The sequence below is a fragment of the Sceloporus occidentalis genome, unplaced genomic scaffold (assembly GCF_023333645.1).
Source record: "Sceloporus occidentalis isolate IW3139 unplaced genomic scaffold, rSceOcc1.0.p SCAF_132, whole genome shotgun sequence".
Taxonomy (NCBI): domain Eukaryota; kingdom Metazoa; phylum Chordata; class Lepidosauria; order Squamata; family Phrynosomatidae; genus Sceloporus; species Sceloporus occidentalis.
Window position 1 is genome coordinate 1,398,749 of NW_028317112.1, and position 22,123 is coordinate 1,420,871.

A 22,123-nucleotide genomic window follows, 5' to 3' on the forward strand; every position below is an offset into this window, starting at 1 on the left:
CATGTGATTTTTGTGAACGCCGCTTTGTTTCCGAACGCTTTTCATTTCATTTTAAAATGAGATCGTTGTGACGTCATCAAAGCTTTACTGGAACTGAAAAAACTGCGAGTTCTAGAGCGGCGCCGTGACGTCTTTACACCCGCGGAACCTTCTGACGCTTCCGCTTATAATGAGCCGCAAGGGGCTTGGATGTGATATGAGACTGGTGGATAAGTGGCACGGCCTCCCAGCAGAGGTGGTAGAGGGTAATACCGTGAGGGTATTAATCATGCTTGGGATAGGCGTACGGCTCCTGAATCTATGACGAGACCAACGAGTCTTTACAGCAGGAGAAACGGGCGGATAAAAACCGATACTTCTATGTATCTAAAAATGTCTATTATTATTATTATTATTGGTATTGGTATTAGTATTATTAATAAATAACGCTTAAAATATTATTAGTTAATAATAAAATGTTTAAAAAATAGATAATAATAAAAATGTTAAAATATTATTATTGGTAATAAAAATATTAATATATACTGTTAAAATGTTGTTATAAATATTTTTAAAATATTCTAATAATTAGTTATATTATTTCTATAGCGCCAACAATCTCAACAGCGCTACATTCAGAGGGTCCGGCAGAGCTAGAACAGACTAAACAAATACCAACCGATACATGAGGTAGAGAGGGCTCGGCCCGCAAGCTTACAATCTAGAGGGGCGGATGTGCGGCGAAAGGGGAGGGATGTGGGATCGGTTATTTGTCTAATGAATATAGTGACAGGACAGTCTTTCGATGGGTTAGCGTGTTGGGTTAACGTGTTTGTTGCGCATGTTTTCACAGTGATCACGGCTCCTGTCTGCTGGGAATCTCCGGCGTTCCGGGAAGGATGCATTTTTTCCAGATCTCGTAACGATCTCGCAGGGAACAGGCGACGCTCTTGGAATTGTTGTTACTTTTGCCCCTGAAGCTCTGCCGGTTGGGGCACCCCAGAAAAGACTACCCCAGCGGGCCGGGGGTGCCGCGTGCCTTCGGAGGATCTGATGCCGAATTGTTCTTGGACCGGTGATGCCGCCGGGTTCTCCGGTTAGCTGGTACGGGTTCCGGATTGATGGCGTTACTTTGGAATCTGGATCACTGAGTCCGGAACGAGACCCGCTGGGCACCCACGCCGTGTTTTAACGATTTTTTAGTATTTTTAGCCTCGTTCTGATGCCCACCCGCACTCCCTGAGGAGCTTTCCTTGGCTTTAGTCAAAGTTCCTCACCGCCTTCTTCCTGTGGCCTCGCTGCACGTTATGCCCGGCCATGGCGTGGTTTGGGGAAGCCCAGTGGTTGGTCCTGGTGTCTCTGTTCGTTGCCGCCGTCGTCACGCTCGCCGTGTATCTGCTGCAGTACGCCACGAGGGTCTTCTGGGCTTATAGAGGGGATTCCTATTCGAGTCGCAGCGAAGCCAACTCTCTCCTGTCCTGGATCCTTTCTCTGCACAGCTGGAAGAGCCAGTGGCTGAGAGCCTGGATTAGAGCTCTAAACGAGGAAGCTGGAAAAAGAGGGGTACGTACCGTATACATGCTATATGTTCCGGGTCTACGGTGATGTTCTCGTGTTCTGGCCGGGTTCCATCTCCCATCCCTTCTAGAATAAAGATCGCTGTTCTGTCCGCTCATGTTGGATGCACAAGAAATCATAATCTAAAACAAGTCGGAGGCTTAGATGGAATGGAGTGGTGTTTGACTTTATTGAGAAGGTGGTAGATAAGTGGAACAGCCTCCCAGCAGAAGTGGTAGAGGGTAATACAGTGAGGGTATTAAACATGTATGGGATAGACATACGGCTCCTGGATCTAAGATGAGACCAAAGACTGGTTAAGGTCTGAGTCTTTTATGGCAGCATTTTAACTCCTTCACGTCACTCTGCAGTTAAACAGTTAGAACCTGGGGGGGGGGGGGTGTATCTGAATCTGTGTATCTGAATGGCTCCCGGCACAGCGAGGGTTACGGGCGGCTCTTGTAGTAATGCGGCTGGATGTGAGCCCACTCCTGTCCGTGGAAGGAAAAGGCGGCTGCGTCCTCTCGGATACAATGTAGCAGGAAAGAAAATACATTCATTTTGTTTCAAATCCCTGGGAACCCCCAGCCCTGTTTAATGCATTTTTTATAGATCCACTACTGCGTTTAAAGGGACAGGCCAGACGTACTCTCATAAAGATATACAGACCACCGGGATAGGACGCCGTATTTTGGCACCGCAGACCCCCGTAAATGCCCGCCATGAGCCATATTGGTGCCGACTCCCAACTGCCCGGCTTTTCCGGACAGAGGTGTCGGAGAACGTGTGCTGTGCACCCCCAAGCCGGGCTCTTCTCTAAGACAGATATATCCAATTTTTGTTCCCAGAACATGAATGTGGGGTGCTGGCTGAGAGTGATGGTGATTTGACTCTGGGGGGGGCTCCCTATTACTATATATCATTATATTAATAATGCGTATACATGTTACAGGGCTCCCTGCGGCTGGCGTTCGAGGAAGACGATGCCGACCGCCCCCTCGAGCTGTCTGTGAAAGAAGTCGACAGCTTTGTGAAGTCTGAAAATGTTAAGGTGAGAAGCGGAGATATGAGTGACCGTGAACTCTGCCAAGAGGGTGACTGCGGGAGTAGGGTCTGAAGAACGAAAGGGTGGTAGATAAGTGGAACAGCCTCCCAGCAGAAGTGGTAGAGGGTAATACATGCATAGGATAGACATACAGCTCCTGAATCTAAGACGAGACCGACGACTGATTAAGTCTAGAAAAGACTAGATGGGGACGAATTGGGCCGTTCTTTGTCGATCGATTGGTTGCTATGGTGATTATTTTTCTAACTTTTTGTACCAGAAATTCTTTTTATTATAGTTTAGCACCAGGATTTCCCTCTAGTAACCAACTTCTGTATCCAAATGCCCCTGATATCAAACCTTTTCCTCTCTATTGGGGGGGGGTGGTGGTAAATAAGCCCCCCCCCCCGTTATGCCATGTACTCTGTATACAGCAGTCATGATGACATCTTTTATTACAGCTCCGCCGGCAGGCAGATTCCTCTTTTCATTAGGTAGTAAACTTAACGAGGTGTTTAAGAGCTCCGCTGAATGAATGCTCCCGGGTGGATGCTCGTTACTCGTTTCATGCAGAGAAGCTGCAGTAACGGCGATTAAGTTAAGTAGGGGCACTTATGGCGTACGATCCGGCTGCCCCCCGAGCCGCTGATTAACCATCTGCCGCTGAAAACACGAAGACCCCGTAAGCGGATTATCTTCAGAGACTTCCGACGTAGAATCTTGTTAACCCCTGACTTCCTGCTCCTTAAGAAAAGATGCCTTCGACCCCCCCTTTGGGTTTTTAATGTGCCTTTGGAACAGATACACCTGGTTTCAAGCAGGGTCCAAGGTCCATTCGCATAAGAAATGTTACACAAGACAAGGCAGTTAGGAGTAGAAGGACCCAGGACTTTGCAGCAATGCCGTAAAGCAGTCGGCTCGTGCGGGACCCGCACTGTAGGTTAACCCTTTGTGACGGGCTTATGGCCAGCAGATTAAAGGGACGCTCCTGCCTCGTATGTACTTTAATGCATGCGATAAGAGCGGTCCCTTTAAATGTTCATGGGGTCTGCCTTGCAGGTGTGCGGAGGGCTTCTGCGGAATCCCCCCAAATGTGTTTTGCAGCGTCCCCCACCCCCAACTATTCGCCATGCAGGAGATGTATTTGGCCCAATGGGGGGGGGGGGGGGGGCGGGTTGGGCGAATATTTCCTATAAATGAGTCCGGCTCTTATTATTAAAGAGGAGAAGAAATACGACGTTCTGTCTCCAAAGTTTATCCCTCGGGATGTTTTGCAGCGATTTGAGCTGTTTCCAGAAATGTGTTTTTTTACATAAATAAGTTCTCATAGCTACTTGGGTTTGGGTAAAGAAACAGAGAACATCAAACCTCGATTTCTCCATATTTGATGATTCAGGAAGCAGAAAAAGCTTCTGTTTTTCTTTTTATTTTTCCTGTATCTCCGTTACTTACGGTATCGGGGTTTCCGTCACACTACTGGGTTATTTATCGCTCCCCCCCCCCCCCACTTCGCCAAAGTACCCCAAGTTTGGAGAGTCTGATCTTATTTTTTTAATGACTATATTGCTTACCAAGGAGCGGAATCAGTGGGACTGCACCTTAACCCCAAAGCAATTTGTCATTCTTTGGACTCCGTTAATGAGGCTTCTGTGTGTCCGGAGGGCCGGCTTAACCCTAAGGTTTGGGCAGAATTGGGGTGCTTTGATATAGCGGAGGGCGACCCTATATACGGCCGTATAGTGTGACAGAATCCCCAATATTTATGCCTTTAGGTGTTCTTTGAATGGTATTCGCTGAATTCTCGCTCTGTTTTCTGTATTTATTGGTCATTATTATTCTGGCAGCAACCCTGGAATCTGAATGTGTATGCTCTTCAGGGTGCGCCCCCCTCGCTGCATATTGTTTTTGTAGAGTCGGGATGTACCCAAGCTTTTCGGAAGTATTGTCTGAGTCCTCCAAAAGTACTTTAACTGACCGCTCATTCCGCATCTTAACTGCCCTGACCGTCAACCCCTCCCCCCAAAGCCCCATATAAAGTTTGCGTGTGGTGTCTGTAAAGTTCACTGGTTGAAGGTACGGCCGAGTGCGTTCCTTTTCCAGAGTAAATAAGGCTGATGTCCAAAGTCTTGTATGTTTCCCCAAATGCGTCGTTTTACTTTTATCTTGGTTGAAACGCATCTGTCGTTTTACTGCCTGGTCTCCATTTTATGGCCTGAATCTCTAAAAGACGCTTCGTTGGCCCAGGAACGTCCGTATGAGAAGCTGCAGCTCCAGAGCTACAGCTCACCGCCCCCCTCGGTGGTTCAGGCTTTCGCACCCATTACAGTCAAGAAAGCGACCCCATTGAAATGCATCTTCTGCAGGCCGAGCTGGAGACGAGGAAAGAGGGCAAATAATCGCTGTACATGGCCGTGGAATATGATGGTGCTATGCTAGTAAATGTAGTCTATACATTGTGCTGGGGAGGTTACTAGCGGATGTGTAGATGCGGGGCTCTGTGCTTGGTACGTTGCCGTGGTCTACAGCGTGTCTCCTCGCTCTTGTCTTTCAGGTGGTCTCGTGCCGCGTGGTGGGGGAGTCCATCCAGTTTGCAGTCCGCGTCACCCGGACGATCCCCGCCAACTCGGGGTGCCAGGTGTACAGCGTGGTGGTCGCCCCTCTTCTTCTGAACGTGAGTCCGCCCAAAAAAACCCGTAATACCCTCTGTGACCAAATCTCCCCCCCCCCCCATCCGTGGGACGAAGCATGTCCTGTTATTCAAATGGTTTCCATGGTAATGAAAGAAATTCCTCATTCCCCCCCATTCTGCACCAAATTACCCCTTTTTGTGAATTCACAACACTTAGTGTGACTAGGAGATGCCCAAATGCCCTTCATCAGAGTCTCATGGAGTAGGTGAGCCAACGCGAAGCTGTCAGCCGTGTTTAAAGGTGCTGTCCCACTTTTTCTAAGTAAATACTGCTGTAGAAATGACAAAAAAGCAGGTACTGATAAGTTGTTGCCGTAGATGCAGAAAAGCAGCTTCTTGATGGTCTGTGTTGCTTTAACGGGATTCTGGGTAATACACGAGAGAGCGCCATTTGCGATTTTGAACGGCACCTTTTCGATCTTTCTGTGGCTGCTGCACTTACACCCGATCCACAGACCCCGAGCACATCCTATATATAATCGTATTACGCCCCGGGCTCTGTACGGACGGCGAGGTTCTTCCTTGTGGCAGGAGACCAGAAGGCATGGAAATTCCCTGAAGTCAGATGACTTAATAAATGAATGAATTGTTCAATAGATAAGCAACTAGGAAATACACTCCTGTTCAAAAGTTTGGGGTCACCTAGAAATGTCCTTGTTTTTTGAACGAAAAGCAAATTTTGTCCATTAAAATGACATGAAGTGGATCAGAGATCCAGCACTGATGGGGTTAATGTTGTGACTATTGTAGGTGGAAACGGCTGATTTTTTAATGGAATCTCTTCATAGGCGTACAGAGGCCCTTTATCGCTCCCATCACTCCTGTGTTCCAATGGCCCTTTATCACTCCCATCACTCCTGTGTCGCAATGGCCCTTTATCACTCCCATCACTCCTGTGTCCCAATGGCCCTTTATCACTCCCATCACTCCTGTGTTCCAATGGCCCTTTACCACTCCCATCACTCCTGTGTCGCAATGGCCCCTTATCACTCCATCACTCCTGTGTCCCAATGGTCCTTTATCACTCCCATCACTCTTGTGTTCCAATGGCCCTTTACCACTCCCATCACTCCTGTGTTCCAATGGCCCTTTATCACTCCCATCACTCCTGGGTTCCAATGGTCCTTTATCACTGCCATCACTCTTGTGTTCCAATGGCCCTTTACCACTCCCATCACTCCTGTGTTCCAATGGCCCTTTATCACTCCCATCACTCCTGTGTTCCAATGGCCCTTTATCACTCCCATCACTCCTGTGTTCCAATGGCACGTTGTGTTCGCTGATCCAAGTTGAAGTTTAAAAGGCTGATTAATGGTTAGAATTCCTTTTGCGATTCTGTTACAGCCAGAAATTCCCTTCTTTTCCATGAAAACAATGTGTAGAAGGTACTCCCTTTAAAAAAGCAAAGCCCGAACTTGTTATTGTAGTGAATGCCCCCCGGGGGCAGATAACGCATCCGGATCTGTTTAACGACTCTGCTTCCTACAGCTGGAGCTCCGCGTGATGGAGGGGAATGGTGGGAACCTCCGCGTCTCGTGGTCCATGGGGGATTTTTCAGGCCTTAATCTCCAGGTTCAACCAAAAGCTAAGCAGGAGGTCAGTGAGTAAGTTGTGTTGTTCGTGTTTTATTTGCTGTGAGTTGGGTTGATTTCTAGCCAACAGCGCCAAAAGGGTTAAAAGCCAGCATGGGCCAACATTGACACGCTACGGTTCCTTGCTGCGCATCCGCACCTTACGGAGAGAAGAAAGAGACATTTAAATACATAAAGTACGGGAGGGACATTTATTTTAAAGGAGGAGGGAAGTTACAACAAGAGACCAGAATCTAACACTAGAGTGTGGTAGATAAGTGGATGAGCTTCCCAGCAGAAGTGGTAGAGGCTAATACAATGAGAGGATTTAAGCATGCATGGGATAGGCATACGGCTCCTGAATCTAAGACCAATGACCGATTAATGTCTTTACAGCAGGAAAAATGGGCAGATTAGACGGGGGGGCCGAAAAGGTGCCGATCTGCCAGCAGATTCTATATTTCTCTGGGTCCTTAAGAGGTTAAAAATACATGAATGGTCTTTGCTGTTGAGTTGTGTGACTAAGTTCATGGTTCACCCCTCTAGTGTTTAACGGGTTAATACAGGTAAGGTCCGAGTCCTTTTATTACCGGGGCTGTTGTGCAGAAGCCTCCGAACGTTTTGTCTGTAGAACGTTCCGTGTTAAGACTCCGTGATCGGTACGCGGACCGGGAGGTTCCCGCGTGTTTTTCTCGCTCCGTGTCTGAATGTCATGCGTTGGGATTAACGCGCCGGAGGTGGCCGGCTTATTCTTCTCGTGTGTTCGGCAGGGTCCCGGGGCGAGCGCTGTATTGGAAACCCTCGAGGATATACTGAAAAACCTAATGGGAATCGTCCGCCCGTCGGTGGAATTAACTGCGAGGCCGTCGGAGGTCCGGGATTTCCAGGTACGCTTCGCACTTCTTCGGTGTACAGACGCCCTACAAAATGAGTTATGAATAAAGACTGAAAATGTCAGATAAATGGGTAAATTATAACGCCGATATAAAGAGCTGTCCGGCGACCGGTTCAGAAATGTTAGCGAGGTCATCCTCTGAGACAGAAAGAGCGAAGATTTCATGGAAGGGATTCTTTACGGCGAGGGCAGTGAAGTTACGGAATTCACAGCCGAGAGAGGGGGTTCTTTCACATGCTACGGATGCCACCAAAACTGTTAAAAAGCAGAACATACAGGGGTATAAACGATGGAATAGACAGTAAGATTTTAGAGCTTCTCCATCTGAGGAGAAATCTGATACTCTTGGAATCAAGAAGGAATTTTTCCAGCAGCAGGCAGGGTCAGCAGACGGGGGCAACTTGGTCTTAGGTCTTTTTTTTTGTTTGTTTTTTTCGACCTGAACTACAGTGTTACCGTTGGTCTAGTCAGGGCCGGCCCGACAATGGAGCCAAGTGGGGCAACCGCTCCAGGCGGCACTTTTTTAAAAAAGCGAAAGAGAGAGAAAGTGGCGCCGAGTGGTTTTCGCTTACCAAGCTGTCAGTCCCCGCTCGGCGCCCCTCTCTCTCTCCTCTGCGGCGAGTCTTCCTGTTCGGTCTCGGTGCCGGCTTGTAATGCTGAGTGCCGGAAGATTTCCTCATAGCCGGCACCGAGACCGAACAGGGAGACTCGCCGCAGGACTGCTGAAGGGTAAGTACAAGGGGGGGGGGATGGAGGGAGAGGAAGGGTAGATAATGGGGGGGGGGGGGCGGCAGGGACGGAGGGAGAGGAAGGGTAGATAAGGGGGGGGGGCGGCATTTTAAAATTCGCCCCAGGCGGCATTTTGCCTTGGGCCGGCCCTGGGTCTAGTCGGCGTAAGTTCAGGAGAGGAAGGGGTATGTGGCTCCAATCGCTGGATGCGCTTTACCCTCGGAATGCGCTGGGTTCACACGGGTCTATTAACCCATCGCTCGCTCTGTAAATTCATAGTTTCTGGAGTTGTCAGAAACTCGTCAGACTGGAGTTGCTGCTAAATTTGCCCCCAGCAGCATCGGCCGTCAGCACTAAATTCTGTTATATGTCGCCTTGGGGGGCAACTGTCGGAAACGATCGGGACCTTTCTTAGGACGTCTTTGGTCCTTATTACGAATAAACCCGGCAGATAGTCCGGTGGGTCGACCGCGGCAACCTAATTCAGCCGAACCGTTCTGTCAGGGAGACAATGTATCCAACTTACCGTCACGGGCCATATCATTTAGGTTCGTTTCCCCTTAGGCTGTAAGTTTTGTTTAATAAATAATTTATTTCGAGGGGGGTGACGGTAAAATTCCAACGATCTACTTGGTGAAGCAATGATTGTTCCGTGTTCCACGTTTCCTTGAAACTTAAGAGAATGTTCCACGTTTATTTCCAGAATGTCGTTGGCGTGGGGGGAGCGTCTCAGGTAATCTGCCCCCCCAAACCTCCGAGGGCTCACGAACTGAAGCTGCAGGTGAAGAACATCAAGGCGTCGTTACCCGACGGCTCGTGCCCCCCCGGTACGGTACTCAGCTGAACACGCGTGTGATGGGGGATACGTGTACAAGAACCTTCTATGCCTTAAACTGTCGTTGGCAACAAATAATTCCGTTTATTGCAATAGTGACTTCTCTAGCGTTAATAATATTAAATGGTTTCATTTCAGACTTCTGTTTTGGGAATAAATATTTTTCTATCTGGTCTCTTTTGCCCTCGTAGCAGAGGGTAATATTGGGCAAATTGGACTATAGCTGGTCCCTCCGTGGGATTTATCGCTTTTAACTTTAAATACCGTCCCTTTAAGGGTTTCTGTATTAAGGGGCTGTATATAGGAGCTGTCCGTCTCTCCTAGAAGGTGAGGGGCTGGGAAGCTCTACTTTTATTCATAAAAAGCACCTGTTTCTTAAAATTATTATTATTATTTAGTAGTAGTGATAATTAACTTTTTTGTTAAAAAAAAAAGTTCAATATTTAATAGAAATGATTAAAAGTTTTTATTGTTAAATATTCTTACTAATATCAATATAAAATATAAGAATAATAGTGTTAAATAGTAATGATAAAAGTGATATTTCTATTAATATTAAATATTCTTACTGATATTAAATATAAGAATAGTAATGTTAAATAGTTGCCATTTAATAACACTTATTATTTTTTCTAGTTAACATTATTTCAAATAATTATATTAAATAATATTGATGATGTCATATGATTCTAGGGCTCGATCGCGTTGCGTGCTCCATCCAGCTCAATGACCCGGCGCAGAAAGTCACTACTGCGGCTGTAAATAAGGCGGCGAGCCTTTCCTGGGACGAAGAATTCTCGCTGTAAGTACATTATAAGAGTGTTTATTATTTATTGCTCTATATTCATCTCTTTGTGCTATAACTGCCCCCGTAGAAATCCTTCTCGCCCGTCGGGTGTACGCAGCGGGGCCTGGAACGGTATAATGTTGATAATTTACAAATACTTTTTGGGTTTTTTGGGACTATTTTTTGAGAACAATTAAGGCCCCCGGGGCAAAAGTGTTCCGCAGAAAGAGAGCTTTTGTTTGGGTTCGGTGTACTAAACGCCGGGTATTTCCACTATTACACCCCTCGTCCTGCGGCTTCCAGCCCGACCGGCGTAGCGAATGTTCCGGGAAGCGCTGTGCTTTCTTGGAAAGGTCGGGGGGGGGGGGGGGCGCTCAAACCAAAGATTTAAGATAAACATCTATACAGAGCCCCGGGTCGGGTCTCACACACGCATTCCTCGGATGGCTCTGCGCTGACATGCAATAATGTCAGGTATTCAAAGGGAGCACAAAGGCCTCTTCTGTCTCTTTCCTAAAACATTCCGACCTACTAAGGAAATATACGGTAAATCGATAAAGAGCCCTCCGTGGTTTGCGACGGGTTGCTCCGCACCATAATCGGCGTGGCCCCGGCAGGTCGCGTCGTAAACATCGAGAATCCAGTGCTTTGTCTTGTTTATAAGAGGAAATAATGGGGAGAATTGTAAAACCAAAGCGGTTGCTATGGCAACCATTGGAATATCCTTCCCCCTGGGGCTGATGAGGTGGCCCTGGCAGCCCCCGATGGCGTACTGGGTATGAGGGGCCGCGCGCGTTGTTTCTGTGCCTGTGTAGCGTGCGGCCGGGCGTATTCGGGTCAGCATGATTTTTGTTTTTCGTTCTTCGTTCGTTGGGGTTTATTCGCTAAAAAGAGTTTGCCGGAGAGCTGTGGTTTCTCCGTGCACCAAGCCGACTCCAATGAGCTTCTGCGGTAGAATGAATAGCGAGAGTTCTCCATTGTATTATACACGATACAGGGCCAGCTCAACCTGTCTCGGTGGAGAAACCTGCTGGTTACGCTTGGTAAACGCTCCTGCAAACTCTCCTTTAGTTAATTAACCCTTCTTGTGAAATTTAACCCTTCATTAATGAAATTATATTTCCCTTCAGGGAACTCAGCGCTAAATCCAGGGAGCTGCTGCTGCAAATTGAGGATGCTGAGAAACCAGCGGAGGGTAAGTGTGATGCGTTACAAGGAATGGGGGGCAGACCGGCTTCCGATAAAATAAAACTAAACCGTACGCCCCGGAGTCCCAGTAGAACAAAAATTAATTCAGGAGAAGCTGCAGCGCCCCTCTTAGTGGGTACTCGTATACATCATTTAGAGCAGGTACTCGGCCATCGTATACATCATTTAGAGCGGGTACTCGGCCATCGTATACATCATTTAGAGCGGGTACTCGGCCATCGTATACATCATTTAGAGCGGGTACTCGGCCATCGTATACATCATTTAGAGCGGGTACTCGGCCATCGTATTCGTAGAAGCGCAGAGAATGGCTGGAGTGTCCCTTTAAATTTCGCTCTTTACCTTCTTGTGTTTTGGGTCTAAATTCCATGTTTGATGAAAGTCCCGCTCGCTGTTTGTCGCCATTCTGCGGGCTGTCGGCTGCGTTTATATTTTTGCGGACGCGATAAGCCAAAACCCTAGCGATGGCTGCCGTGACGCGGAACAGCGGCTCCGTCTGCAGGGCGTCCGGGAGTTCGGGGTTCGGTTCCGGGTATTCTGTGTAACCCCGGTGATTTGCCATCGCAGGTCCGCGTGTAGCCTGGGCTTCGGTGCCGTTGGATCTGTTCAGAAAGCAGCCTTCTGGGTTTCAGAGTTTCCCGCTGAGCGGCGAGTCTGGCGCCGGTGAATCTGGATCGGTAACTGCACAGGTGGGCTATGAAGACTTTAAATGCACAGATAACGATGGCCAAAGAAATCACCGCCCGCTTCATTCATTAGGGGAGCTTTATGAATATCCCAGGCTTTCTTTAATTGCTTCCCCTGTACTGGGAGGGTATTCCTAGTATCTACTACGCCAAGTAATGTATATATGTATGTTCTGCTGGCAAGATTTCTGCACTTATTGTACCTTTTTGTTTGTTAAATGCAAAGCATTAGGTTACCTGTTGGCCCTATGTAAATAAAAAAAAAAAATCCACATGTACCGTATTTGCTCGATTATAAGACGAGGTTTTTTTCAGAGCAAATGCTCAAATAGGTCTGACTATGAGACGACTAAGATCCAGGTCCCCCGCAGCTGCAGGGGACCTGGATCCTCCTGTCTCCCCCCCACCCCCCCGGTACTTCTGAGTCCCCGGTGTGTAGCTAGGGCAGCGATTCGCGTAGACAACTTCCGCTGCAGCAGGAAGGAGGCGTGGCTAGCAGCGGGGGTTGTCTGCGTCCATCGCGCAGACCTTCCCCTACTGTCAGAGATCAGAGTTCCGCGGCACCGGTGGGGGGAACTCTGATCTCTGACAGTAGGGGAAGGTCTGCGCGATGGACGCAGACAACCCCCGCTGCTAGCCACGCCTCCTTCCGGCTGCAGCGTACGTGCGTGGGATCTACACGCTGCCCCGGGTACATGACAGGGAAGTTAGAAGCACCAATAAGTTTGGGGTGGGGGACGGGGGATGTGTTAAATGGGGGGCCTTTTAACCCCCTTAATGCCACTCTGCCTCCAGAAATGCCTTTTTAACCCTCTATACGCCACTCTGCCTCCTGAATGCCTTAAACCTCCCCATATGCCACTCTTCCCCATAATATGCTTTTTAACCCTCTAAATGCCAGAGTGGCATATAGGGGTATAAGGCATTTCTGGAGGCAGAGTGGCACATAGGGGGTCAAAAGGCATATCATGGGGCACAGTGGCATATAGGGGGTATAAGGGCAGATGTGCACATTTCTGGGGCAGATGTGCATAACTGGGGGGCAGGTTGGAAAATAGAAGGAAATAAAACCAAAATATTTTTCTCAATCATAGCTTTTATTAAAAAAAAAATAGTTTAGCTGAATTAACATTTACTCGTAAAACTTTTTTCCTATAGGGTCGTCTTATATTCAGGCTTTTTCTTTTTTTCCTAAATTAATATTCAGATTGGGGGGGGTCGTCTTATAATCAGGGTTGTCTTATAATCGAGCAAATACGGTATTTGCAACGCTTCAGGGTACTGAGAAATTTTATTGCGTCAAGTATATTACTGCAAGAGTGATAGATAAGTGGGAAAGCTTCCCAGCAGAGGCAGTAGAGGGTAATACAGTGAGGGGATTTAAACATGCATGGGGCAGACATACTGCTCCTGAAGACGAGACCAACGACTGATTAAGGTTTAAAACTTTATAGCAGGAGAAACGGGCAACTAGACGGGGGCCGGAATGGGGCCGATCTGCCGGCAGGTTCTTTGTTTCTCTATTAAGTCGGATAAATCTTCGGCTTTTCTCTCGTAAAACTTAGGTTTGAAATGTTAGACAGAAAATAGCTCTGGTAGGAGCCGTCGTTACGAGGCCCAGGGGCCGTCCCCCGGTTCTGTGACCCTCCTCGCCCGTTTGCGTCGTCGTTACCGGCTGTGGGCGTATTGAATGCAAACTCTTGTGTCTTTCTTTGAAGTTCTTATACGTGGAACCTTACGAAGTGAAATGGCCAATTCCAGCCCCGGTTTCGGCCAAGAAAGTGGAGAAGGACCGGACGGTGATGCCTTGCGGTACGGTGGTGACCACCGTGACGTCCGTGACGTCCAAGCCGCGCATGGAAGGGAAGGGCCCTGCGGTGAACCAAGGTGAGGAGACGCGCGGCGGGGTCCTAGAAACTCACGATCTGAAGACCAGGCAACAGCAGAAGGACAGCGAGAGGTCGGGCCGTAATTGTCTGATTTCTCTAGGATCGGCTTAGAATGTAGGGTTGGGAATAAGGGATGTTGTTACTGTTGCTAAGCAACCATTACACAAACATTCGAGGGCGCGCCGCTTATTTTGTAATTTTTTTTTTTTTTTCCCTTTTCGGTTTACTCGAGCGTTTCCCGACATTTGACCGCCAGCCTTTCGGCATTTGCATGCATGGAAATGTACGTGCGCAGCCAGAGCTATAATATATAATAAAAAAAATAAATATAATACTTGCATTTCAGGTGTATACATTTTTTAATTGTCCCATGTGATCTAAATTTTTTCTTTTTTACGTGTATTATGCAGAGTTTATTGATTACCGTAACATGACTGATATAAGTGAATATATTTGCTTATAAGGTGTAGCACACCCCACCGTTTTTCATTATAATTAATTAGTGGCTCTCCGTCGGGGAGCGGATCCGTGTATAGAGGTGAATGGAGGCCCGGCCGGCTCTTAAAAGGGACGGTTTCCATATAGTGAAAATTTTACATACGTCTCAAAAGTTGGACGGAATTTAATTGTTTTTTCAGGAGGGCATTAATGGCGATATTTCTTTTCCAAGGGGTACTTTTACATGCAGTTACCCGGGGTATTGTCTCCTAGGGGCAGAGTTTAGGTTTGTGAATCCTGCCGGCATGTCTGTCAGTCAGGCTAACGGGGCGCGCGGCATAATTCCGAGTAAAAGTGTTAAAACCATACGTTTCCTGCTGTTATTGATTGGAGCCGCCATGCTGGAGTTTTTAGGGCGTATCATGAGCCATTCAGTTAAAATGTTCTCGATAGTCGGGGCAGAGCTTGATACACACAGACAATGTTAAAGAAAAGCCATACAATGAGCACAGAATGGATCCGCACGGGTACAAACGTTTCATGAATCTGCGGTTTCTTTAGACCCCTGGTGGCCACTGGGGGAACTGCAGGCAAAACTCACATAGAAGCTGGTAAAGGGCCTTTCTTACATTACTCTCTAAAGACTATTTAAACCTTAGCGGCTCTGGGTCAGTGGCCCTCTTGCCCATCTTGCCAGCCGTCCCCTGAATGACTCTATAGGCTCAGAGAGAGCAGGCGAGACCCGTGTCTTCGGTCCCATGTGTAAGTCGTATGAAGAAATAGTATTGAATACCTACTGTTTGGAGAAGTTTGTCGATACGCTAATGATGGAAGACTTTTTTGTTTAGGCGATGCTGCATCTCAAAGTTGTTTCTCTGTCTGACGGTCCTCGTCTTTTATTAAAGATTCTCCTGCGAAGATGTCTCCGAAAGTGATGGAGCCAGATCTCTCGGATCAAGCAGGTCCTTCCCACAGTGCCGGGGTCAGCAAAGCCCTGTCGTCCTCCGACACAGGTAACCGTCCAAATCGTAACGCGGAGAGGGCGGCTTCTGTTACGTTTTCTGGCGATTCCAGGACTTTGGAGCAGTCCAAGCTTCTGTTTAAAGCTGGGAAAGTCATCACGTGACGGGTCCCTGACACCCCCCTTCTAAAAAGAAATACATCTGCGTGTACCCCTAGACCTCGGAGTGCTATAATATCTGTCATTAAAAAGCACAAGAGGGAAAAACACTTGAGTAGAAGCTGCAGCTCTTCCTGCTGTCGTCCTCCTCCATGCTCCGATAATTCATGCCAGTGATTGGCTGCTTGAAGCAGGCGATCGGTGGCAGGAATGCTTTCCACGCATGTACACAAAGGTCTGGATAGACCCGCACCCGCAGTTCTCTGAAGCTGTAGCTTCTCCTTAAGGCTTTTATTGTTTTCCTACACGTTTAATGAATCCATGTTAAAGACCCTATTTAATATACCTTCTGCATCGGCGTGGCGGCACAGGGCCCCTCGTCCTTTTAACGTTCAGATTCCTAGTTTTAGGTCCGGTACTCGGTCCTGCTTTGCTGCAGCTGCCGTCATCCCTTTTTCCCCCGTAAGTGCTAAGGAATAATCGCTTCACACTGTATGATTCATAACATGGTTTTTAGGTTATTTACCCCTCGCTCTTCTTGATCTGTGTTATTCCAGAGCTTCTGATGCTGAACGGCTCCGATCCTGTTGCGGAGGTTGCTATCCGGCAGCTTCGGGAATCTTCCCGGCAGTCGCTGAAATCTCCGAGGAAGAAGAGCACCATCATCATATCGGGCATTTCAAAGGTACCGCTCTCTATAGGCGATTGCACAGGGACTAGACAGAAGTTTAAGGGACCGGACTAGAGACCCCGTCTTCTCTCGGGCCGATACAGCTTCACTGTATCCATTTCCCTTACTGCATAGAGATAGGGGATTGTTTTTCATGGAATGCAAGTAATCAGAAATCCAGCACTGATGGGGTTAATGTTGTAAATGACTATTGTAGCTGGAAACTGATTTTTAATGGAATCTCTTCATAAGCATACAGAGGCCCTTTATCACTCCCATCACTCCTGTGTTCCAGTGGCCCTTTATCACTCCCATCACTCCTGTGTTCCAATGGCCCTTTATCACTCCCATCACTCCTGTGTTCCAACGGCCCCTTATCACTCCCATCACTCCTGTGTTCCAACGGCCCTTTATCACTCCCATCACTCCTGTGTTCCGATGGCCCTTTATCACTCCCATCACTCCTGGGTTCCGATGGCCCTTTATCACTCCCATCACTCCTGGGTTCCAATGGCCCTTTATCACTCCCATCACTCCTGGGTTCCAATGGCACGTTGTGTTCGCTGATCCAGTTAGAAAATTATTTTGTAATTATGTTACGGCCAGAAATGTCCTTGTTTTCCATGAAAACAGCGACGTGACCCCAATCCTTTGTAGGTGTGACATAAAGGAGCGTTTATACCGCTGATTATATCCCACAGAATGCTCTACGTATAAATTATAAAATTACCGTATATTCCGGCGTATAAGACGACCCCCAACTTTTCCAGTTAAAATATAGCGTTTGGGCTATACTCGCCGTATAAGACTACCCCTCTACCCAGTATACAACAACCAGCCAATCACGGCAAGAGATGTACCTTACAGGTGATTGGCTGGTTGTTATACAGACATATACATACATACACATTATATATCTACACATACTAACATACGCCTGTCCATACATACACATTTATACACTGCCCTCACCACACACCCCCGCCTTTACACACACACACACACACACACACACACACACACCAGCTTACAAACACACAAATACCTACACTGCTCTTCCACACACCTGACCATACACATACACTGACCATCTCACACCAACAGATATACACATACACTGCACTCACACCCCTTTCTCCCCATCTCTTAACTTTCTCATCTTCTATCTTCCATCCAGTTGTGGGAGCGCGAGGTCTGTCATTCCAGACCTCTGCTTTACTGCTCCCTCATCACTACGCGCCGGCAACTGATGCCGAGCCCCCGGACATGACGTCATCACCGCGCTCGGCATCAATAGCCGGCGCGTAGTGATTAGGGAGCAGGGAAGCCGAGGTCTGAAGTGCCAGACCTCGAGCTCCCTAATGTCGGGCTAGTTAGAGGGAGGTCGTGATCTCCCCAACCAGCCCTGCTCATCAGGGCTAGTTGGGGAGATCACGATCTTGCACCTACCTTGGCGTGGCCCTGGAGACCGGCCCAGGGGAGGCGGCTTCTCCACTCGCCCCTCCCCTAGAGATTCGTGGCTTTGTGGGAATCTCCGGCTCGGTGAGTACTTGGTTAGTACCCGGCGTATAAGACGACCCCCGACTTTTGAGAAGATTTTCTGGGGTTAAAAAGTCGACTTATACGCCGGAATGTACGCTATTTAAAATATCCACATTATTCGGATTTTGTTTTTCGCTTGTTGATGGTTTTATTGCTTTTTCCGCAGACGACGATTTCTCAGGACGATGAAACCACTTTGATGCTTAACTACGCGGCCGCCATGGACAGCACGAGCGGAAGCTATCCTGATTCCGAGGCTTTCGATGCCACCCCCGAGACATCCGACGATTCCCCCACCTCGCAGGCATCCGTGTCGCTGCAGGGAGACCCCAGCCCAGAGGAGTGGGAGAACGCCAGCCGCCAGGAGGACTGGGCCGGCAACGGAGCGGTGGAACCAGACTGCGAAGAGATGTCCGTCAGCAACCTGAGCATCTCTGAAAGCGGAAGCGTCAAGAAATCCAAAGGTTTGGGGTAGTTTCTTCTCTTAACGGGGACGAAAGGTCATAGGTCACCTTAAACTCTTCTACTTAAACAAAAAAATGTTTGCGCTCTGCCTCGTGCTGAGCGGATCTGTCCCTTTTTTTCATTATTTCTGCTGATCGCGTTAAAAACAATGCAGAAACTTTTAAAGCAGCGATTTCCGTTTCTGCGGCAACAGCCTATCGCTGCCTGCTTTCGTGCCGCTTGTATAACTGGGCCTGGCAAAAATCTGAACGAAGCAAAACCTCGGCCGACTCGTCCAGCACGTTAGGTGGAACAGCACCTTTAATTAATTTTTTGGTACTGTACCCCGACTATTAACCCTTTAATAGCGAATTCTATGTAGTGACTCACAAAATGTGCTTTAACCACAAATGTTTCTAATACCGGCCCTCATGGAAATCTTTAAATGACCTCGTTATTTAAAGATACACTTAATTGAGTCACCTGCAATCAAGCAGGGATAGAAACCATAACATACTGGGAGTAAAGGAACCAACTAGGAGTCTTTTATATATGAGGACGGGGGGGGGTGGAATAGGAAGGAGTCGGATTGCGTGACCCTGAGAATCTGACCCTGAGATTGGGGCAAACCTATTCCACTGGGGCTTGTTGCCTGTGGACCTCCTTTGATGACCTCTTGTTGGGATGGGTCAGCCGCGCGTGGGGCAGAGTTAGCTCTTTGGTTCAGGCACATACAAAACCAGCCGGACGGCACGCGTGACCTTTCCTATTACGCTGATATGGTGATGCCCTCTTGCATTATTGTGCGCAATGTATGAAATAAGCCAATCGGGAGCGAGCAGTTAACCCTTTTGTCTAAGTTATGCTGGCGTCCGTACGGGTCATACGTTTTATAAGTGTTGGCAGCAAGGTTTTAGGGTTCATCATCATTATTAAAATATATATTTTTATTAAGAAATATTGAGCGAAAACGTCTCCATCTTTAGTGTTTTGCTTTAAAGTTCCAATCATTAACCCCTTCCTCGTGCGTATATGTGATAAACCTGTATATCACTTCTGCTGAAAAAGCGTTTATTTAAGCTGTTGTAGCTTTGGATTTGGAGCTCGTGGATTTGGAGCATGTGCGCTGGCATGGCTTCGCGGGCGAACAAGGCTGAACATCGTTATTTATGGCCATGGGGGTCAGGGATACACTTTTTAGATTTAAAACCCTGAAAGCGGAACTGTCACATCTAATGGAATCCAGTACCGAAAGCCAGCCTTCGTTTGCTTTAAGTTTTTCTTTAATTCATTGTCCAGGGCTATATTTCCCATCTAGGATGTCACATCTGCTTATATCACAAACATAGCCAGGGTATCAAAGTAGGAAGCTGTGGCGGTTCTCCGGGATTCTGCCTGGATTGTTTTAGCAGATGGCGCGAGAGCCGCTGTTTATTCTTCCTCTGTCGGAACAAAAATTATTTGTAATATGGCTGCTCACGCTTACACCATGAGAGATATTGGGTCTGTAGAACCCTGTGATACCCCTCATACTCACCACACATGCAGCCTCCCTATGCCATGGCCCCCCTTACACAACAATGCTGTCACACACACACTCATTCGTTTACTCGTTCACAAACATTCATTCATATACTAATCCATTCATTCAGATATTACCTTAATCACACATACTCGTTCATACCTCGTTCTACCACTGCTGCTGGGAGGCTGTTCTATTTATCTCAGTAAAGTAAAACGTCCTACCATTCCACCTAAGCCTCTGACTCTGTAGTTTAAGATCATGACCTCCTTGTTCTGTGTGTTAAATGTTTCCACCCCATCAACGTAGGAGGCTATTTCCGAGTTTACAGCACAGATAATGAGATTATTCTTCTCCTTCCCCTAAGCATTAACTTGGTGAAGAAACTCCTTTGCTCGCTGGGGCCTTCAGCCGTGCCAGACAGATATATCTCGAAAACCGGTTTACAGGAAATATTTATACTCCTCCCGATAATGAATGTTCAGTCTGCCCACCGCCCGCAGCCCAAACGCAGCAGCGTTTTCCCCGTTTCATTTTCTTTTATTTTTAACTGCAGGATGCTGTGGAAATTGCTGGAGAAAAAAATAGGACTGGAAACTGCATGTTTTTTTTTTTGTTTGTTTGTTTTTTTTCTTTTTCTAAACATTTTTGCCCCACAAATACCAAATACGATGTTTCGAATAACCTTAGAAATGGCCAAAAGAGCTGCGGTTGGACTTATTGCTAAGTCAATGGTGTCTGTTGCAAAAAGGAGCTAGAACATTAAATCAGAATCATTCTTTCGTTTATCTTTCTTCATTCACTTTTTTCAGTTGTTTTTTTTCCTCTTCTCTTTCATCTCTTCTCTTGTCATTCCTTCTGTACATGTAAGAGGACATGTTCATCATCCTGAACCAATCACTTCTACAGTAAGTTGCTCCGATGCTCTTGCTTTGTCCCATAATCTTTCTAGTTCAGTAGATAGTGCTTAGATGGGTATAAATAGACTAGAAAAATGATTATTTTTAAATAGTTATATATATATATATATCTGTTTAGATCATCCCTTTGTATTAATTGGCAAGACCCAGTTCATCTAATGGAATGGCTGCATCTAAGATCAGTGGCAACCTCAAGAGAAAAGGAAGAAACCACTGGGAGCGCAGATACCTTTTGCTCAGGGAACCTCAATGTCAGGAAGCTGCTGCAAAGCAAGTCACTGTGCTGCCTTTGCTACTGAAACTAGCTTTTCCTCGGTTTACATTGGGCTAGCGGGGGGGGGGGTGAAGCCCCTCCTGCTCCACATTTTTATGCCAACGTTGGTTGTGGGGATCTACTTAAGATTCCCTGCTGAAATGGGGTGTAATGGTGAGGCTCATTGATCAGAGAAAACGTCTGGTAGCTTTTAAATTGCAGGCTGCTTTCTTAGAATTCCAAGTGCATCTTATCGGAGCAGTAATGCCCGTTTTGTGTTTGGGCAAAAATTGTTATTCATGTTAAGGGGCAGAACCAAGCAAGCGAATAGAAATGTAAATAAATAATCCTAAAACTCTAACGGACCATTTTTCCTGCGAAAAATTCAGGAGCTGTATGCCTATCCCATGCATGTTTAAATCCTCTCACTGTATTAGCCTCTACCACCTCTGCTGGGAGGCTGTTTTGCTTATCCTGCACCCTGTCAGACGACAATAGAACTCTTACATTACAGCTAATCCTCAGACCCTCTTGTTTTACATTATGATCGCTTGTAGACGCCACTGGCTGATATCTGTATCTGTATAGTCCTATTGGATCCATGTTGGATCTAAATCTAGCCCTAATCTAAAAGACGAGATTGAATAATGTGGGTTCTTTGGGCTTCCGCTGTGTTTTTGCGATTTTTGGGTGACTTTACAACTTTCTTTTCCGGCAGGTGGATTTTTACAGAAAGGGGCTAAACTTTTCTTCCGAAGGCGACACCAACAGAAGGACCCCGGCATGAGCCAGTCCCACAACGACTTGGTCTACCTGCAGCAGCCCGGATCTGAGCCGCGCAGAAAAAGAGGGGCGACCCTTTCTCGCTTGCTTATGGGCTCCAAGAATAAAAGCAAAGGCAAAGGCCATGACCGTACCCCGAGAGCAACGGCGGAGTGAAGCAACGCCCCGGGTCATATTGAGGATAAACGCTCATGCATGTTTTGCACCTCCGCAGACACACGTACGAGACGCCTGCAATGAGGTGTGCCTGTTATCCCTCACCGGTGAACCTTCGTATAGCGCAACACTGTGAGATTTCACAAGCCCCTTGATCCGTACAATAGCCGGCAATGTGACGGTATATTTAATAGGCTGGCTTTCGGAGTGCTAGGGAGGGGAAGCCAGGAAAGGGCCTATCCTGCCGCTGCTCCCCTCTCCGCTGCAACGGGTCCTCTAGCATTGAAAGGGTTAAGGGCAATATATTCTACGGCTGTGATCGTGTGTTAAACCTTCGATAAGAGGGCAGCTTTCCCAGCCATTTCTTAGGAAACCCAGTGCCATAGCATTTATGCAAGCTTTTC

At 47.3% G+C, this 22,123-nt stretch overlaps 1 protein-coding gene across 1 annotated transcript; it reads left to right on the forward strand.

Annotated features, from left to right (window-relative positions):
* Positions 1-1,296: 1,296 nt before the first annotated feature.
* LOC149281444 (C2 domain-containing protein 2-like) lies at positions 1,297-21,719 on the forward strand. The gene is made up of 14 exons (XM_089499296.1): positions 1,297-1,542; positions 2,489-2,587; positions 5,133-5,252; positions 6,759-6,866; positions 7,612-7,728; positions 9,169-9,292; positions 9,994-10,102; positions 11,218-11,282; positions 11,864-11,985; positions 13,701-13,869; positions 15,215-15,322; positions 15,987-16,114; positions 17,808-18,105; positions 21,499-21,719. The coding sequence occupies exons 1-14, from the start codon at positions 1,297-1,299 to the stop codon at positions 21,717-21,719; spliced, it is 2,034 nt and encodes a 677-aa protein (XP_089355422.1).
* The last annotated feature ends 404 nt before the right edge of the window (positions 21,720-22,123 follow it).

Excerpts from the sequence above, each read along its gene's own strand:
- LOC149281444 (XM_089499296.1), top strand. The coding sequence starts at position 1,297 with ATGGCGTGGTTTGGGGAAGCCCAGTGGTTGGTCCTGGTGTCTCTGTTC. Across the intron at positions 7,729-9,168 it reads CGGAGGTCCGGGATTTCCAG|AATGTCGTTGGCGTGGGGGG; the intron begins GTACGCTTCGCA and ends GTTTATTTCCAG. Across the intron at positions 16,115-17,807 it reads TCATATCGGGCATTTCAAAG|ACGACGATTTCTCAGGACGA; the intron begins GTACCGCTCTCT and ends CTTTTTCCGCAG.